This window comes from Oncorhynchus tshawytscha, linkage group LG25, assembly GCF_018296145.1.
Source record: "Oncorhynchus tshawytscha isolate Ot180627B linkage group LG25, Otsh_v2.0, whole genome shotgun sequence".
Taxonomy (NCBI): domain Eukaryota; kingdom Metazoa; phylum Chordata; class Actinopteri; order Salmoniformes; family Salmonidae; genus Oncorhynchus; species Oncorhynchus tshawytscha.
This window is the reverse complement of record NC_056453.1, coordinates 14,637,626-14,657,059: the sequence shown is the minus strand read 5'-3', so window position 1 is coordinate 14,657,059 and position 19,434 is coordinate 14,637,626. Positions and strand designations below refer to the sequence as shown.

Sequence of the window (19,434 nt, the reverse complement as noted above, 5' to 3'; positions counted from 1 at the left end):
AGGATACCGCTTCCCTCCATCTCTCATCCATCCCTCCCTCTACTCCCCTAGTCGAGTTACAGTCCAGAGGATACCGCTTCCCTCCATCTCTCATCCATCCCTCCCTCTACTCCCCTAGTCGAGTTACAGTCCAGAGGATACCGCTTCCCTCCATCTCTCATCCATCCCTCCCTCTACTCCCCTAGTCGAGTTACAGTCCAGAGGATACCGCTTCCCTCCATCTCTCATCCATCCCTCCCTCTACTCCCCTAGTCGAGTTACAGTCCAGAGGATACCGCTTCCCTCCATCTCTCATCCATCCCTCCCTCTACTCCCCTAGTCGAGTTACAGTCCACAGGATACCGCTTCCCTCCATCTCTCATCCATCCCTCCCTCTACTCCCCTAGTCGAGTTACAGTCCAGAGGATAACGCCACTCACTTCCTCCGTCGACCCCCTCCTTCTCTCCCTCCCCCTTCCCTCCCTCTTCCGTCTGTGGGCCTCTCAGGAACCAATAAGCCCTTTAACTCAGTGCCAGCAGTCCTTGTACTATGCCAATCAATGTACATCAATAATTCACTGTCTATTCACAAACTGTTATAATGTCCATTTCAACCAAACTTTTGAGTTGCAGCCAATTTTCTTTATTGTATGTGCTTTTATATGATGTACTGTATATTCAGCATTTTATCAATTGTTCAGTTTAGAACTTGGCATATGATGTGGCCTAATGTTTAATGGTGTTACAATGTAAGAGTCTGAAATCCTTGAGCTGGGTTGAAAGTTTATTGGATCACCTAATTGGATGATAGAAGCCTTTGTCTGATATCTGTAGCCCAGTCTTTGAACTTAATAGGCCAAGAACATTTGGAATCTGTGGAGATTTTAATTAGTGTGTGAAGTTGGTTGATTCTGAACATCAATGATCACGAAATTTGCATAGGGCTGACGAAGAGTTTGGTGTTGTTTCGGAGATTTGATTTAGTGTGTGTGAGGTGATGTCAGGTTGGCTGGCAGAAGTGCTGTCTGGCAAGTGGCACCAGTAGATTCCCCCTCCCCGAGTGGAACTGACTGTGAAGTTTGCCACCCAAATCTGCCGCCTGTGCGTTTTCCACAGCGGTTATCTCATAGAAACACTTAATGAAGCCGCAGTGGGTTTCACTAAATCACCCACCACCGTCACCACCTTGCCACTTCTGAGTTTGTCATTTTGACGATCACTGCAATCACTGTCTCATTTTCTGCTTACCTCCGTAGATGTGTGAATTAGCTTTTTTTCCCCCCCATCTCCTTCACCTGAGTAAGACTACGACATGAATAAACATGAGGGAAAACGGATCATCCAAGACAAGATTGTATGAGGGGAGCTTGGAAACATGGGCTATTACACTATGGCTTTGAAGTAAGCGCCCTTGTGCCCTGCAACCAATTGAAACCGGAAAAACCCTGCATTTGATTGTTTATTCGTCATTACGCAGTACACACACACACACACACACACACACACAAGGCTATTGCATTGAAAAAACATGTAATTTGCTTACTTTTACACCAGGGATACCTTTTGTGTATACGCCTCGTGAATAAGAACAGTGAACCAACAGGATTGAGATCAAGAACAGCTGTGGAGTTGCATGCCAGTACCTGTGAATCATGATAATTAGATTACCTGCAGAGGTAGATGATTGAAAGATCCTAATAGGATGACTTAACGATTGCGAAAATTGTGCCACCGTCTGCCTGTTAAGCTGTGGCCGTGTTGAAAGCAATCGCCGTGCTCCGTCCCTAACATACAGGTTATTGAGACGGAGCGCCAGACAAGGCAAGGAGTGTAACTAGCTGCTAGGTACGGAACGGCAATCACGCCGTGAGTCGCAGTAAGAGAGTGAGGACGCTCTATTTTCTCCATGGCCCTCATAGGGTTGCAGCAGGGGAGAGACAGAGTGTTGCCTGCCTGACTGTGTGTGCTTGTGCCCTAGGCAGGGCTGGAAGGATGGGTTGGACCAGCCTAACCCCCCCGGAGCTCATCACAGCCGTGTGATTAGTCTCTCTGTGGGGGGGGGGGAATAATAAACACGGTCAGATGAAATGTGCCCACCCCACACGCACGTTAGATGCGCACAACTCCCTCTGAAGGATCTATTTGGAGTTGGTTGACACTCTGTTTTGCAATGCTGCGTTTAACCGGGTTCAGAGTGTTAACACCCTTAAATGTGTGTGTTTAGAGCTGTAGAGCAGGGTAGTTTCGCGGCCACCAGTCGCCAGCCTGTCCTATTATTTGGAGTGTTCATACTACAGACGGGGGTTGTGCAGAGTCACACTCCAGTGTGTAGTGGAGCGGTGCGTGCTTTAAATGTCATCTGTCATGGGTGTATGCATTCCTAACGGTCAGGTCCAATTAACTGCCTGGCAGAGTCCTGCTGTTTAGTCCAGCCTCTTCTCCTCCTTCCGCACCCTCCCTCTCTCCACCATCCCTCCCTCTCTCCACCCCCCCTCCCTCTGGCATGCCCTAATTTCTCCACTCGCACCTCCCTCTCTCTCTCTCACACAATTTCTATTTCTCGCTCTCTCCCTCCCTCCCTCTCTCTCATGATTAGGGTAGTGGGACTCCCTCCCTCCCTCCTTCGGAGGACAGCACCTGCAGTATAAACATGCAGCCGTTGGCAGTCACCACGCACCACTACCAGCATGGGGGCAGAAAAACAAACACCGCATTAGCATAACATAGCTTAATAACATGTCCTAATGATAGCAGCTCAGTTAACCACCGTGCACTGTCAAATAGACATGGCGCTATGGACAACTGCCTTGTTAATGAATGTAATTAAAAGTAGAGAGTACAGAATTAAGATGTTTTTTAAGGTGAGTTGCATCAGTGCATTGAAAGCGAGATAAGGGCGACAGGTAGCCTAGCGGTTGAGAGCATTGGGCCAGTAACCGACAAGTCGCCGGTTCGACTCTCCGGACTGACTAGGTGAAAAATCTTTCGATGTGCACTTGAGCAAAGCACTTGCTTCTAAAATGTAAGATGAGATGACACTTCAAAGAGTATGTAGGTAGTAGAGCCACTAGTCAAATCAAATGTTGTTTGTCACATGCGTCGTAAACAGCAGGTGTAATCATTTCAAAATAATAACACAAGGAATAAATACACAATGAGCAATGGTATCTTGGCTATATACACGGGGTACCAGTACTGAATCGATGTGCAGGGGTTCAAGGTAATTGAGGTAGATATGTACATATAGGTAAGGATAAAGTGATTAGGCAACAGGTAAGATCAGGGATGGGGTCTACAACAAAAAAATTATATATATTTTTTTTAACTCAGTCTGGGTCTCAACTTACTGTTGAGAGAAAGAATAATAGAATACACAAAATGCGATTTCGAAATGTGGTTGTGCATCAGTAGTCACTCAATTAGCCCAGGTCAGCAAAACATTTTTAGATTGGTAAGTTATTCTCGCTGCCAGCTATCTAAACTTGTAGTAAAGCATGATCGACCGGGATTGGGCCCGTTGATCATCAGTTATCACGTTAAAAACTGCAAACATGTGCCTCCACCACATGGCCAATTGAGTAAAATTGCATGAAATTAGTTAATTGCAAAATGTTCTCTCCACCCATGGCAAAATGTGTAGAACTGCAGAACATTTACTTCAAAGTGTACATTTTTCCTCTTCGCTGTCACGAGGGGAGCTGCTAAAATGTTTAGCTCGCAAGGTGGGGTTGGGGGGATGTGGGTACGCAGCCCCACCAGCCGCTGCGGCCCCTAATGAGCTCTGTTTTTTTGTGTCGCCCACCCCCATCAAAGTTGCCCATCCCTGGGATAGATAATAAACAGTAGCAGCAGTGGCGGTGATGAGTCAAGTGTGCAAAAGAGTGCAAAAAGGATCAATGCAGATAGTCCCTGTAGCTATTGGTTAACTATTTAACCAACTATTTAGCAGTCTTATGGCTTGGGGGTAGTTGGAGGTAGTAGCTCCATATTTAATGTGACTGCCATCTGGTACAGTACATGTGTGTGGTTTGCAAAATTGTCTGACGTATTTAATAATTCTACACCCGTCTGTCCTCCGTACTCAAAACATTTTTCTTTTGACTTTTATGACTTTTATGAAGTCTACCCAGCTATTAAAAAAAGGCGCCTCTAACAAACACATGACTCACAGAAGCTCTCAACTATTGCCAAAGATATAAATGTGCTGTCGTAAAAAGTGCCGAAACAATTGTTCTAAAAATATGACTAGCAACTTACAGTACATCCAAGGTTACCTTCGCTGCCGCATCACAGCGAGAGAGCCTGAAGTGCTACAGGCAACTTTATGTGTTGATCGCACTGAAATCATGTGTTGTTTTATTTATAGATAGTGTTAGCAGCCGAGTATCATAGAGGCAATGACACTGAAACGAACATGTAAACCTAGCAACAACAGACATCCCGATGAACAGTGTGATTTGATACGCGTTCATTGAGATGTCGTCAGGACTCTCTTGGGGCACCTGTGTGCGTTGCATATCGGTGATATTATTGGATTATTACCGGGCTCATTAATGTGTGTGTGTGTGTGTGTGTGTTTCCTGTGTCTTTATTTGGATAGATGGATTAACAGCTTTACCAAATGGCCCGCAGAGAATAAGGAAATCAAATGGTTGTCGTTGATGAGTCATCTCGATGGAGCCCTTTTCATTTTTATCCCACAATGTCTCAATCAAGCATGAGCCCTTATCTGGTCCCTCTTTTGTTGGCAGCCGTACAACAAGGGCCTATCGTTTAAATATTCATTGTGGTGTTAAATTATTTATCACATGTATCGGCTTATCTTATTTTTTTTTTTAAACTCTCCTGAGCATGATTGGAAAATGTGAAGCTGCACTATGGGTGAATCATGCAAATGTGTTTTAGATGAAACAGCCTCAGGGTTTCATGTGCTAGCTACCAGTCTTGGTATTAGGCTAGACAGCTAGCTAGCATCAGAGACGGATGTTTAGAAACCAGAAATGTTTTTTTTTTCAAATGTTTTACAGCTTAAAAGTACATTTAAGAACTTTATATGATACTTAAGAGTTTCCTTGATGCTTGTCTCTTTTCTTCCCCTTTTCCCATTAAAGACTCTTAATAATATTATCCAATAATATTATTATATATCCCTAGTCTAAGTCTTGAACGGAGAACTGCTCAAATAGTTATCATAGCTACTAAATTGCTAATGCTAACTGGTATTTATGGATCATTGTCACTACAGTATTTCCATTTGCAAAAAAACACTCATTTTCCATAATGCTTGCTTTATATTTATGTATTCCGTCTGAATGGGAAGGAATGGGTTTGTTTTGAAAGGCTAAAGATATTTTCCCCAAGTTCACAACACTACTGAAGTGCTCATGCTAACTGGTATTTATGGACTTGATATTTCACCAAAGTTTGCAGGACTAAGAGTTGACCTTTTTACCTCTTGTTTGCAAAAGGACAGCCATGGTATGGCAACTGGTCCCTAACTGCACTGATCCTATTCTTTGAAAAGGTGAGCGCCGAACACTCAAGATAGCAAAACAGTCGCAAAAATAAAAAGGCTCTTTGTCGAAAATAGCCAAATAGTAAACATGAATGTTTTTAGTTTAACTCGGCTTCGTTGAGTGTTGATACCGCTCTGAGTAATGGGAGTCAGTGAGAGTCCTGTTGTGTGCAGTGAATGAAGCCATGGTGTGTATTGGCGTGGTCAGCTGTTTTCCACGGGGGGGATTGATGCTGTGTATAGTCCACATCAGACAGCATGCTTTACTGCGCTACTCACACTCTCACATGGTCTGCTAGAGAGCTCGGCATGGGTAACCTATGAGCATTTGTCTCTCACTTCAACACGTGCTTCTATACCTGCATTGCTTGCTGTTTGGGGTTTTAGGCTGGGCTTCTGTCCAGCACTTTAAGATATCATCTGATGTACGAAGGGCTATATAAATACATTTGATTTGAACACAAAACGGAAACAGGGTTCATGACCTTACACAAACGCATAACTCGGATCATAGTAAATTAGTTTTCTTCCTACTAATAGCACACTGAAGGTATTTACTGCATTTGTAGATGTACAACATGGTCTTAGCACACTTGACCCTGGCTTTGTGATGATTAAAGACTGCGCCGATTCATTTTGTATCCAAGTGGATTAATATGATTATCCTGAAAAACAAGCCACATGTTTTATTCAAGACCTGGATTAAATGTGAGTTTTATCATCCGTTCAATATTTGCAGTGGGTTTTGAACAATTGTCAAATCAGTGTGGCAGATGTGCTTCCACCCCCCATGTTATCTTCCCACTGCACTCCAGAAGATCAAAGGAGGAGATACAGTAGGCTACGAAGATCAGATTAAGAGATGACAACAGTTACGTTGTTAGTATATATATATATTTTTTTAAACTTTGCCTCGATTTGTTGCATTTTTGTTAGTCAGGCCCTGTAACATCATATATGAACCAAAGGTAGCCACTCTGCCACATGGTGGTACAGCCTGAATTCAAAATGGATGATAATATTTTTTTAAATCTCACGCATCTACAAACAATACCCTATAATGACCAAGTGAAAGCATTATTTGTTTTTATGTTTTTGGAAATGTGTTGAAAATGAAATGTAGAAATATATCATTTACATAAATATTCACACCCCTGAGTCAATACATCGTAGAATCAACTATGTCATCGATTTACAGTTGTGAGTCTTTCTGGGTACGTTTCTAAGAAATCGAACTCTGATTCAGATGACCATCCTACCCATGCTAGATTATGGAGACATAATTTAGAGATCGGCAGGTAAGGTTGCTCTCGAGCGGCTAGATGTCCTTAACCATTCGGCAATCCGATTTGCCTCCAATGCTCCTTATAGGACACATCACTGCACTCTATACTCCTCTGTAAACTGGTCATCTCTGTATACCCGTTGCAAGACCCACTAGTTGATGCTTATTTGTAAAACCCTCTTATGCCTCACAACCCCCTATCTGAGATATCTATTGCAACCCTCATCCTCCACATACAAAACCCATTCTGTTAAAGGTCCCCAAAGCACACACATCCCTGGGTCGCTCCTCTTTTCAGTTCACTGCAGCGAGCGACTGGAACGAGCTGCAACAAACACTCAAACTGGACCGTTTTATCTCAATCTCTTCATTCAAAGACTCAATCATGGACACTATTGCTGTCAATTATGGCTGCTTTGTGTGATGTATTGTTGTCTCTACCTTCTTGACCTGTGCTGTTGACAATAATGTTTGTACCATGTTTTGTGTTGCTACCATGTTGTGATGTTGTGTTGCTACCATGCGATCTTTTCATGTGTTGCTGCCTTGCTATGTTGTTGTCTTAGCTCTCTCTTTATGTAGTGTTGTCTCTCTTGTTGTGATGTGTGTTTTGTATTTATAGAGTTTTATATAGTTTTTAAACATTTTTTTTTTATCCTAGGCCCCTGTCCCTGCAGGAGGCCTTTTGCCTTTTGGTAGGCTGTCATTGTAAATAAGAATTTGTTCTTAACTGACTTGTCTAGTTAAATAAAGGTTAAAAACACAATTTAAAAGTGACTAATATACCGTAGAATAGTGTGGAGTGCAGTTTATACATATGAGATGAGTAATGTTACTGTAGATACGGAAACATTATTAAAGTGATTCCTAATCTACGTGTGTCTATAGGCAGCCGCCTTTGATGTGCTAGTGATGGCTGTTTAGCAGTCTGATGACCTTGAGATAGAAGCTGTGTTTCAGTCTCTCGTCCCAGCTTTGATGCACCTGTACTGACCTCGCCTTCTGAATGATAGCGGGGTGAACTGGCAGTGGCTCGGGTGGTTAATGTCCTTAATGATCTTTTTGGCCTTCCTATGGCATCAGGTGCTGTAGGTGTCCAGAAAGGCGGGAAGTTTGCCCCCGGTAATGCGTTGGGAAGACTGCACCACACTTTGGAGAGCTTTGCGTTTGTGGGCGGTGCAGTTGCCGTACCAGGCAGTGAGACACCCCTACAGGATGCTCTCAATTGTGCATCTGTAAAAGTTTGAGAGTTTTAGGTGTTAAGCCAAGTTTCATTAGCCTCCTGAGGTTGAAGAGGCGCTGTTGCACCTTCTTCACCACACTGTCTGTGTGGGTGGACCATTTCAGTTTGTCAGTGATGTGTACGCTGATGAACTTGAAGCTTTCCACCTTCTCCACTGCGATCCCATCGATGTAGATAGGGGGTGCCCCCTCTGCTGTTTCCTGAAGTCCACTATCATCTCCTTAGTTTTGTTGACATTGAGTGAGAGGTTATTTTCCTGGCACCAGACTCTCAGAGCCCTCCACTCCTCCCTGTAGGCTGTCTCATCGTTGTTGGTAATCAAGCTCACTACTGTTGTGTCGTCTGCAAACTTGATGATTGGGTTGGCGGCATGCTTGGCCACACAGTCATGGTTGAACAGGGAGTACAGGAGGGGGCTGACCCCAGTGTTGAGGATCAGCAAAGAGGTGTTGTTTCCTACCTTCACCACCTGGTGGTGGCCCGTCCGGAAGTCAAGGACCCAGTTGCACAGGGCAGGGTTCAGACCCAGGGCCTTGAGCTTGATGATGAGCTTGCAGGGTACTATGGTGTTGAATGCTGATCTGTAGTCAATGAACAGCATTCTTACATAGGTATTCCTCTTGTCCAGATGGGACAGGGCAGTGTGGTGGCGTCTGTGGATCTATTAGGGTGGTAAGCAAATTGAAGTGGGTCTAGGGTGGCAGGTAAGGTGGAGGTGATTTAATCCTTGGGATAGGGAGAGATTGAATATATCTGTAAACACACCAGCCAGCTGGTCTGCGCATGCTTTGAGGACGCGGCTAGGGATACCATCTGGGCCGGCAGCCTTGTGAGGCTTTATTTTTATTTTTTTATTTAAATAAATATATAAATGAAAAGTTCTCTAGGGTTAACACGCTTAAACGTCTTACTCACGTCGGCCATGGAGAAGGAGAGCACACAGTCCTTGATAGCGGGCCTTGTCGGTGGCACTGTATTTGTCTCACCCTGATCTGTTTCACCTGTTCTTGTGCTTGTCTCCACCCCCTCCAGGTGTTGCCCATCTTTCCCACTTATCCTCTGGCTAGTTATACATGTGTTTTCTGTCTGTTTGGGCCAAGCTTCCGTCTTGTTTGTCAAGCTTACCTTTGTCCTGTCAGCGCCTGTCTTTTCCCAGCCTCTCTTTTTCTCGGCCTCCTGGTTTTTGACCCTTCCCTGTCCTGACCCTGTACTCGCCCGCCCAACCCTGAACCTACCCGCCGTCCTATACCCTTGCTCCACCTCTGGATTACTAAACTCTGCTTGTCCCTGAACCTGCCTGCCGTCCTATACCCTTGCTCCACCTCTGGATTACTAAACTCTGCTTGTCCCTGAACCTGAACCTGCCTGCCGTCCTATACCCTTTCTCCACCTCTGGATTACTAAACTCTGCTTGTCCCTGAACCTGCCTGCCGTCCTATACCCTTGCTCCACCTCTGGATTACTAAACTCTGCTTGTCCCTGAACCTGAACCTGCCTGCCATCCTGTACCTACTCTGGATTATTATTATTATTATTATTATTATTTATTTTAATTTTTTGGAATTTTACCCCCTTTTCTCCCCAAATGGTTTAGTAGCTGCTAGTGCGCGATGAGACAAGGATATCCCTACCGGCCAAACCCTCCCTAACCCGGACGACGCTAGGCCAATTGTGTGTCGCCCCATGGACCTCCCGGTCGCGGCCGGCTGTGACGGAGCCTGGGCTCGAACCCAGAGTCTCTGGTGGCACTGCGATGCAATGCCCTAGACCACTGCGCCACCCATGAGGCCTACTCTGGATTATTGACCCCTGCCTGCCTTGACCTGTCGTTTGCCTGCCCCTGTTACAATAAATATTGTTACGTCACACAGTCTGCATATGGGTCTTACCTTGGTTCCTGATAGTACGAACTGGCCATGACTGACCCAGCAGACTTAGACCAGCTCCGCAACACCATCTTCTCCCAAGTAGTCATGAGGAGTTGCTTCGCGGTCTGATGGAAGGGTTCCAGGCCGTGGCCGAACGTCATGACCTAGCCTTGGACGCATTGCGGGAGCAATTCTGTGGGTTGCCTACTAGGCAGTTTACCACGACGGTAACCTCCCAGCCCCTCTGTAACCCGGCTGGTAGCAGCGCCGTCACCCTGGTCTCCCGGGAACCCCACTTACCTCCCCCAGAGCGCTACAATGGAGATTCCAGAACCTGCCCGGGCCTTTTTCTCCCAGTGCTCCCTCATTTTTGAGCTGCAGTATTCTTCGTTTTCCTCGGAAGATAGCGTACATTGTTACGCTGATGTCCGGGAGGGCACTCGCCTGGGCCACGGCGGTGTGGGAGCAACAATCCGCCGTCTGCCTCAGTCTGGAGGTATTCATGACAGAGGTGAGAAAAGTTTGAGGCTTCGGTGTCCAGGAGAGAGGCTGCCCAGAAGTTACTCCTGCTTTGGCAGGACACCCTCAGTGTGGCAGACTATGCAGTGGAATTCCGCACGATAGCAGCGGAGGGTAGCTGGAACCCGAAAGAGCTGTTAGACACGTTCCCGGTAAAGGATGAGCTGGCAACCCCGAGAACTACTGACGGATCTCAACTCACTCATCACTTTAACCATCCAGATCGATGGTTGGCTACTGGAACGTAGGAGGGAGAAGAGATCCGATTGCGGTCCCATTTGCTCACTCAAGGGATCCCACCTTGCAGCTGATGAACTCTGGAAGTCCCTGGCATCTACGTTCCTGAGAGGATCCAAGCTTACCCGAGTCCTTCCAAGAGCCTCCGGAGACTGCCGATTCAACTCTTCCCGAGCCGATGCAGCTCGGCAGGGCTAGGCTGTCTCCAGGCAAACGCGTACGCAGACTTGAGACCCTGAGTTGTCTGTATTGCTGTACTGACGGTCATTTTGTGTCTACCTGTCCCTTCAAGAGACCTAGCTCATTTGTTGGAGTGAATACACTGGATAATTGTTCTTCTCCACTTACTCACCCCCCCTCTCCATGCCACATTGCTGTGGGGCGACCAGTCCAAATCTGGGGACTCTGGGGCCGATGTGAGTCTCAGAGCGCTGGACGGGGTGCTCTATAGGCAGGGTCACCCACCAGACCACCCCCGTCAACCTACGAGTGTCGGGGAACCACAGCGAGATGATCCAATTCCTGCTGGTTGAGTCTCCGCAGGTTCCCGTGGTATTGGAGTTCTCTTGTCTCCAGCTACACAATCCCTCCATTGACTGGGCTACTGGTGCCATTGTGGGTTGGAGCCCGTCCCGCAACACTCATTGCCGGAACTCAGCTCTGCCTGCCCCGGGACATCTTCCTGGGGGCTTGGAAATTTCCCTGGACCTCTCTGCCAGCTCCCCAGAGTACCAGAACCTCCAGGAGGGCTTCAGTAAGGCCCGGGCTACTTCGCTTCTGCAGCACCGACCGGTATCCAAGGAGGTCAAGCCTGAGGTGCTGGCACGCCGCTATAGTACCGCTGCTACACCCCCAGAAGCCGAGACCATTCCCCCCCGCTCCAAGATCATTAGCCCCTCTGCTGTTTGTCCTCTGTCCTCCATATTTTTCCTACCTTTTCTGTGTCTAGAGTCAAAACTATTTCTGACTGCCCCTTGTCTTCTGTTTCTAGGTCCCATGGGGTGGGGGGGTACTGTCGCGCCCTGATCTGTTTCACCTGTGCTTGTCTCCACTCCCTTTAGGTGTCGCCTATCTTTCCCACTAATCCTCTGGGTTTACCTGGGTTTTCTGTCTGTCTGTGCCAGTTCGTCTTGTTTGTCAAGCTTACCTGTGTTTATCCTGTCACCTCCTGTCTTTTCTCAGGCTTTCTTTTTCTTGTCCCCCTGTTTTTTGACCCTTCCCTGTACCCGCCCGCCTGACCACTCTCCCTGACCCTGCCTGCCATCCTGTACCTTTGCTCCACCTCTGGATTACTGAACTCTGCCTGTCCCTGAGCTTGCCTGCCATCCTGTACCTTTGCTCCTACTCTGGATTATCGACCCCTGCCTGCCTTGACGTGTCGTTTTCTTGCCCCTGTTACAATAAACATTGTTACTTTACACAGTCTGCGTCTGGGTCTTACCTTGGTTCCTGATAGTATTATCCTCAAAGCGAGCTAAGAAGGTGTTCAGCCTGTCTGGAAGCAAGACGTCTGTGTCCGCAACGTGGCTGGTTTTTCTTTTATAGTCCGTGATTGTCTGTAGACCCTGCCACATATGTCTTGTTTAACTGGGACTCAACTGTCTCTATACTGACGTTTAGCCTGTTTGATTGCTATGCTGAGGGGATAACTACACTGTTTGTATTTTTCCATATTCCCAGTCTTTTTGCACTGGTTAAATGCAGTGGTTTGCACTTTCAGTTTTGCACATATGCTCCCATCTATCCACGGTTTCTGGTTGGGGTAGGTTTTTAATAGTCACAGTGGGTACAACTTCTCATACGCACTTCCTGATGAACTCATTCACCGTATCGGTATATGTGTCGATATTATTTCCTGAAGCTACTCTGAACATATCCCAGTCCGCGTGATCAAAACAATCTTGAAGTGTGGATTCCGATTGGTCAGACCAGCGTTGAAAAGTCCTCACCACAGGTGCTTCCTGTTTGAGGCTCAGCCTATAGGAGGGGAGGAGCAAGATGGAATCGTGGTCCGATTTGCCGAATGGATGGCGGGGGAGGTCCTTATATGCATTCTGGAAGGTAGTATAACAATGGTCGATTTTTAGCAGCGCGAGTACAACAATCAATATGTTTATAGAATTTCGGGAGCGTTTTTCTCATTTGCTTTGTTAAAATCCCCAGCTACAATAAATTCAGCCTCAGCATACACAACACATGATACAGGATACATTATACAGCCACCACTGTGCTTGAAAATATGGAGAGTGGTACTCAGTAATGTGTTGTATTGGATATCCAAACATAACACTTTGTATTCAGGACAAAAAGTACATTTCTTTGCCACATTTTTTGCAGTATTACTTTAGTGCCTTGTTGCAAACATTCTGCACAGTCTTCCTTTTCACACTGTCAATTAGGTTAATATTGTAGAATAACTACAATGTTGTTGATCAACCTTGGAGTTTAATGGCTGTGATAGGGAAAAACTAACTGTTTTAAAGGCTCATGATGAAATCCTTGAGTGATTTCCTTCCTCTTCGGTAACTGAGTTAGGAAAGGCGCCTGTATCTTTGTAGTGACTGGGTGTACTGATACACCATCCAAAGTGTAATTAATCACTTAAATTTGCTCAAACGGATATTGAATGTCAATGTCTTTATTTTTATTTTGACCCACCTACCAATAGGTGCCCTTCTTTGTGAGCCATTGGAAAACATCCCCGGTCATTGTGGTTGAGTCTGTGTTTGACATTATGGGGTATTGTGTGTAGGCCAGTGACAAACACATCTACATTGAATCCATTTTAAATGCAGGCTGCAACACAACACATTTGTAAAAAGTCAAGGGGTGTGAATGTGAAGCAGATTTTTTAAAATTCATTATTACATATTTCCTAGACCGACTAACAGCACTCTGAGGAAAACAACTCAAAACACAAACATTCCATTAAAATTCCTCCAGAAAGCTACATAAGCTTAGAGGCTTAACTTTCCTTCCAGTTATTACGAGGTGCCATAGCCTGCAGTCCATGCTCCAGATTGTAGGTACAGCATGGCGATACAGAGATGGGGGAACAGGGTTAGCTGTGATATGGGCATTGCTCTGTGGACCTCATTAGTCTCTCTCACACTTAACCGTCTGCTTATGTGGAGTGGCCATTAGAGCTGTGTCAGAGCCAGGGGAAGAGATGAGCATCCTCTTGTGTTATCTGTGCAAACAGAGCAGCACTCGCCACTCACTTGGCAGCTAGGAGCGGCTGATTGGGAAATGTCAGGGGGGATTACTGGGGGCGAATGAGCTACTGAGAGCCCATTGCCTCAGCATGGTCTTGCATAACAAAAAACGTGAGTCTGTCTGTGTGTGTGTGTGTCGTCTAAGTGCGACTCGTCTCGCACACTGCCATCCAATTGCATCATAACTGGAGGAGAAAGGCATTACAGCTCAACTCTCAGTAATATCCTCCTTCCTTCCAAGAGAGGCTGGTGCTGTGGGAATGATTTGGGGATGTGTGAGGTGGAGCACTCTCCCTCCACGCATGCTGCAGGAGGGTGTGTGTGTGTGTGTGTGGGTGATAGAAGTTTGTGTGTGTGTTGGTGTGTGTCTCAGTGTATTGATGTGCATGTCAGTGTGTGTGTGTGTGTGTGTGTGTGTGTGTGTCATAAGTGTTTGTGTAAGGGAAGGGTGGGTGGGAGTTTGTGACATGCCCACCGTGTCATGAAATATGTGGCGACTGATTCCCGGCAGGAAGCTCCCGTGTTGTTGTGGAGACCTTGAGGGAGGCAGACACAGGAAGGTGTGAGGATGGGGATGGGTGGGGAGTAGAGATGAGGCAGTATCACTGTGAACCAACGGTCAGCCCAGCTACCAAAGTTAAGAACAACAACCCATCAGAAATACAATCTCAGCTTCTGACTATAGAAAGGTATTGGTTAAGCATGCAGGTAGAGTAATATTCCTGAGCCCAGCCATATTACCATGCAGGAGGTGTTTGTGTTCTTCTGACACATTGTTACTCTTATCATGCGGCTTGTGGTTAGCAAAGAGACCAGAGAAACAGAAGATAGTTTTTTTTTTTTATGAATACCATTAAGTGCAAGAGGCGTAATTGTCACTCTGGCAATTGATGACATTCCAAGCCTTGACGAAATGATTCAGATTCACAGAAGGGGGATCTCAGGCCATTACATTTTACCAATAAAGAACCACAGAAATACAGTGATAAACTGTCCTTGGGTGATGTGGTTTGCCATTGTGTTAATAAAAACATATTTTATATTGTTAGGTTGGGGTCTCCAAGGGTTAAGATTGCATGGCAATTTGTAAATTCCATATGGTATTGCAATTGATAATATAGCTTGTGAAAACAGTACACAATGAAGCAAGACGATTCACATGAATATTCCTATCTCTTGTCATATTCTTCATTGTCAATGAAATGCCACAACAGGTTACATAGATGTCCTTAGGTAACACCATTCACCTTGTAGGACAAAACACTGTCCTCTCACACTACGTCTCCCAGTGGCAAGTCAATGTGCAGGGTTACAAGGTATTTGAGGTAGATACAGTGCATTCGGAAAGTATTCAGACCTCTTCCCTTTTTCCACATTGTGTGACGTTACAACTTCATTCTCAAATGGATGAAAAAAATATCCTCTTCAATCTACACACAGTAACCCATAATGAAAAATCTAAAACAGGTTTGTAGAATCTAAAAAAGAATTCAGATGCTTTGCTTATGAGACTTGAAATTGAGCTCAGGTGCATCCTGTTTCCACCTGTGGTAAATTAAATTAATTGGACATGATTTGGAAAGGCACATATCTGGCAATATAAGGTCCCACAGTTGACAGTGCATGTCAGAGCAAAAACCAAGCCATGAGGTGGAAGGAATTGTCCGTAGAGCTCAGAGACAGGATTGTATCGAAGCACAGATCTGGGGAGGGGGACCAACCATTTCTGCAGCATTGAAGGTCCCCAAGAACACAGAGGCCTCCATCAATCTTAAATGGAAGAAGTTTGGAACCACCAAGACTCTTCCTAGAGCTGACTGCTTGTCCAAACTGAGCAATCTGCAGATAAGGGCATTGGTCAGGGAGGTGAGCAAGAACCCGATGGTCACTCTGACAGAGCTCCAGAGTTCCTCTGTGGAGATGGGAATACCTTCCAGAAGGACAACCATTTCTGCAGCACTCCACCAATCAGGCCTTTATGGTAGAGTGGCCAAACGGAAGCCACTCCTCAGTAAAAGGCACATGACAGCCCACTTGGAGTTTGACAAAAGGCACCTGAAGGACTCAGACCATGAGAAACAAGATTATCTGGTCTGATGAAACCAAGATTGAACTCTTTGGCCTGAATGCCAAGCATCAAGTCTGGAGGAAACCTGGCACCATCCCTACGGTGAAGCATGGTGGTGGCAGCATCATGCTGTGGGGATGTTTTTCAGCTGACTAGTCAGGATGGAGGGAAAGATTAACGGAGCAAAGTACAGAGAGATCCATGATGAAATCCTGCTCCAGAGCACTCAGGACCTAAGAATGGGGTGAAGGTTTATCTTCTAACAGGACAACGACCCTAAGCACAAAGCCAAGACAACGCAGGAGTGGCTTTGGGTATGTCCTTGAGTGGCCCAGCCAGAGCCCGGACTTGAACCCGATCTAACATCTCAGGAGAGACCTGAAAATAGTTGTGCAGCGACACTCCCCATCCAACCTGACAGAGCTTGAGAGGATCCGCAGAGAAGAATGGGAAAAACTCTCCAAATACAGGTGTGCCAAGCTTGTAGCGTCATACCCAAGAAGACTTGAGGCTGTAATCACTGCCAAAAACCTGTTTGTGCTTTGTCATTATGGGGTATTGTGTGTAGATTGAGAAAAATTCAACAATTGAATCAATTTTAGAATAAGGCTGTAACGTACCAAAATGTGGAAAAGGTGAAGGAGTCTGTATGTACATGATGCACTGTATGTACATAGAGTCAGTGCAAGATGGGGTCAGTGCAGATCATCAGGGTAACCATTTAAGTATTTAACAGCCTTATGGCTAGTTAACACTCTTATGGCTTGGGGATAGAAGCTGTTTTGGAACCTGTTGGTCCGAGAGCCGATGCTCCGGTACTGTTTGCCGAGCGGTAGCAGAGTGAACAGTCTATGACTTGGCTGGAATCTGTCAATTTTCCGGGCCTTCTTCTGACACTGCCTGATATAAAGGTCCTTGACGGCAGGGAGCTCGGCCCCAGTGATGTATTGGGCTGTCCGCGCCACCCTCTGTAGCGCTTTGCGGTCGAGGGCGGTGCATTTGCCATACTAAGCGGTGACGCAGCCAAGAGGCTCTCAATGGTGCAGCTGTACAACCTTTTGAGGGTCTGAGGGCCAATACCTAATCTTTTCAGCTTCCTATGGGGGAAGAGGTGCTGTCGTGCCCTCTTTATGACTGTGCTGGTGTGTGTGGACCATGTTAAGTCCTTAGTGATGTGGGCGCCAAGGAACTAGACCCACTCCACTACAGCCCCGCTCTCCCTTCTGTAGTCCACGATCAGGTCCTTGGTCTTACTGACATTAAGGCAGAGGTTGTTGTCCTGGCAACACACTGCCAAGTCTCTGACCTCCTCCTGTAGGCTGTCTGATCGCCGTCGGTGATCAGGCCTAACGCCGTCATGTCGTCAGGAAACCTGATGATGGTGTTGGAGTTGTACGTGGCCATGCCGTCGTGGGTGAACAGGGAATACAGGAGGGGACTAAGTACACACCCCCTCAGTTGAGGGTCAGTGTAGCAGAGGTGTTGTTGCCTACCCTCACCACCTGGGGCCGGCCCCTCAGGAAGTCCAGGATCCAGTTGCAGAGGGAGTTGTTCAGTCCCAGGGTCTCCAGCTTGCTGATGAGCTTGTTGGGGACTATGGTGTTGAATGCTGAGCTGTAGTCTATGTTCAGCATTCTCACATTTCCCCTCTTGTGCAGGTGGGAGATGGCGTATGAAGTGCAGTTGAGATTGTGTCCTCTGTATATCTGTTGGTACGGTATATGAATTGGAGTGGGTCTAGGATATCTGGGATGATGATGTTGATGTGTGTCATGACCAGCCTATCAAAACACTTCATAATTACAGATCTGATTGCTACAGGGTGATAGTCACTAAGGCAGGTTACTGTACATTTCTTGGGAACAGGGACAATGGTGGTCAGTTTGAAATATGTTGGGATTACAGACTGGGACAACCTTCCCTGTCTTTCATTGAGACATTCAAGACCCTCTGTAGAGTGTCTGTGTCCAACCACAGCATTTTGATGTTTGCCTTAATTTGCCTTATGCCCATTTAATCTGCCATTCAGTTGCTTTTAACATGCACATTTTGTTTGTGATATGAGTCAAATCAACGGAACGTTTATGACATTGTGATAACTTACCTAGTTAATTACCAATATTTTCGAGGTGAACCAGCTGTGATCAGAGACCACATGAATTTGAGTTTATTTAATTAAATGAAATTGACCTGGGAGATTTCACAGTGCCAAGTAGGAGTATGTATAATCAAGCTATTTGGCAAAGCAATTACAGTGTCTCTGCCAGTGTTTCCATTAATGTTGTCATTACGCCATATCATGCAGAAATGATTTGTAAACAAGATCGCTCCACAGTCAGTCATATCCTGGGTTAGCAGGACACTTCTGTGTAAAAGTAAGTGGGTAGTTTGTCTACTTTTCCTCTGTATATAAGTGGGTGTTTTTCCCGGCTTGTCTCTTCCAACTACAGTACGTCACATAGAGTTTTAGGTCTAAGGAAGTGGACTAAAACACATGCCCTAGGGCAAGGGTGCCCAACTCCATGCCTCAAGGACCGTAGTCCTGCAGTTGCTTATTCCTCTCTGGCACTTTTTTGGTCAATTAACAGCTCTAATTAGTCAGAAAGTCAGTCGCTGATTAAATGGCAAATATGAAAAATACCCTTTAGGACCTAAAGATGTTGTGACTATGGTATTAGTATGAACAGCAGTGCGGTACTGGAATGCAGATTATAGCGCTGGCAGAGATCAATAGCTAACATGTGGCCTGGAAAAATGGGGTAATTTCTGTATTCCGTTAGAAGGGAGCTCTATTCACTATCCATTTGTGTTCCCATGTGTGTGTGTGTGTGTGTGTGTGTTTTCTTCCAGGTTTCCCCCGGTGAGTGAGATGGCTACGGTGGGGAAGGTGGTCGGGGTCATCCTGGCTGCTGCTATCAATCAAACAATCATTTACTCTATAGTGGAGGGCAATGAGGAAGGTGAGTCGCATACTGTAACCTACACTATACCTTTGACCTAGTTCCAGAGGCCATGTTATCATTTTCTATACAGCAGTGATAGTACCACTCATTTATTCTGACACACTATAAACAACATGAAGTAGTGATGAGGTCACTCACAGAGCCATGCATAGAGCTCTATGTGGCTCTATACAGCTCTATGTGGCTCTATACAGCTCTATGTGGCTCTATACAGCTCAATATAGCACTGTGACTATATGGCTCTATACAGCTCTATATGGCTCTATACAGCTCTATATTGCTCTATACAGCTCTATATGGCTCTATACAGCTCTATATGATTCTGTATATCTCTGTGACTATACAGCTCTATGTGGCTCTATACAGCTCTATATGGCTCTATGCAGCTCTATATGGCTCTTTACAGCTCGATGTGGCTCTATACAGCTCTATATGGCTCTATACAGCTCTATGTGGCTCTACACACCTCTATTTTTATTTAACTAGGCAAGTCAGTTAAGAACATTCTTATTTACAATGACGGCCTAGGACCTGTGGCTCTA

The 19,434-nt window shown here is 45.8% G+C and overlaps 1 protein-coding gene across 1 annotated transcript in view; it reads left to right on the top strand.

The window, feature by feature from the left end:
• The window catches only part of pcdh15b (protocadherin-related 15b), a 214,316-nt gene that overhangs the window by 154,160 nt on the left and 40,722 nt on the right, over nt 1–19,434 (top strand). Inside the window, exon 27 of the mRNA XM_042305961.1 lies at nt 18,780–18,889. Within this exon, the coding sequence (XP_042161895.1) occupies nt 18,780–18,889 (110 nt within the window). The remainder of the gene's footprint in view (nt 1–18,779; nt 18,890–19,434) is intronic.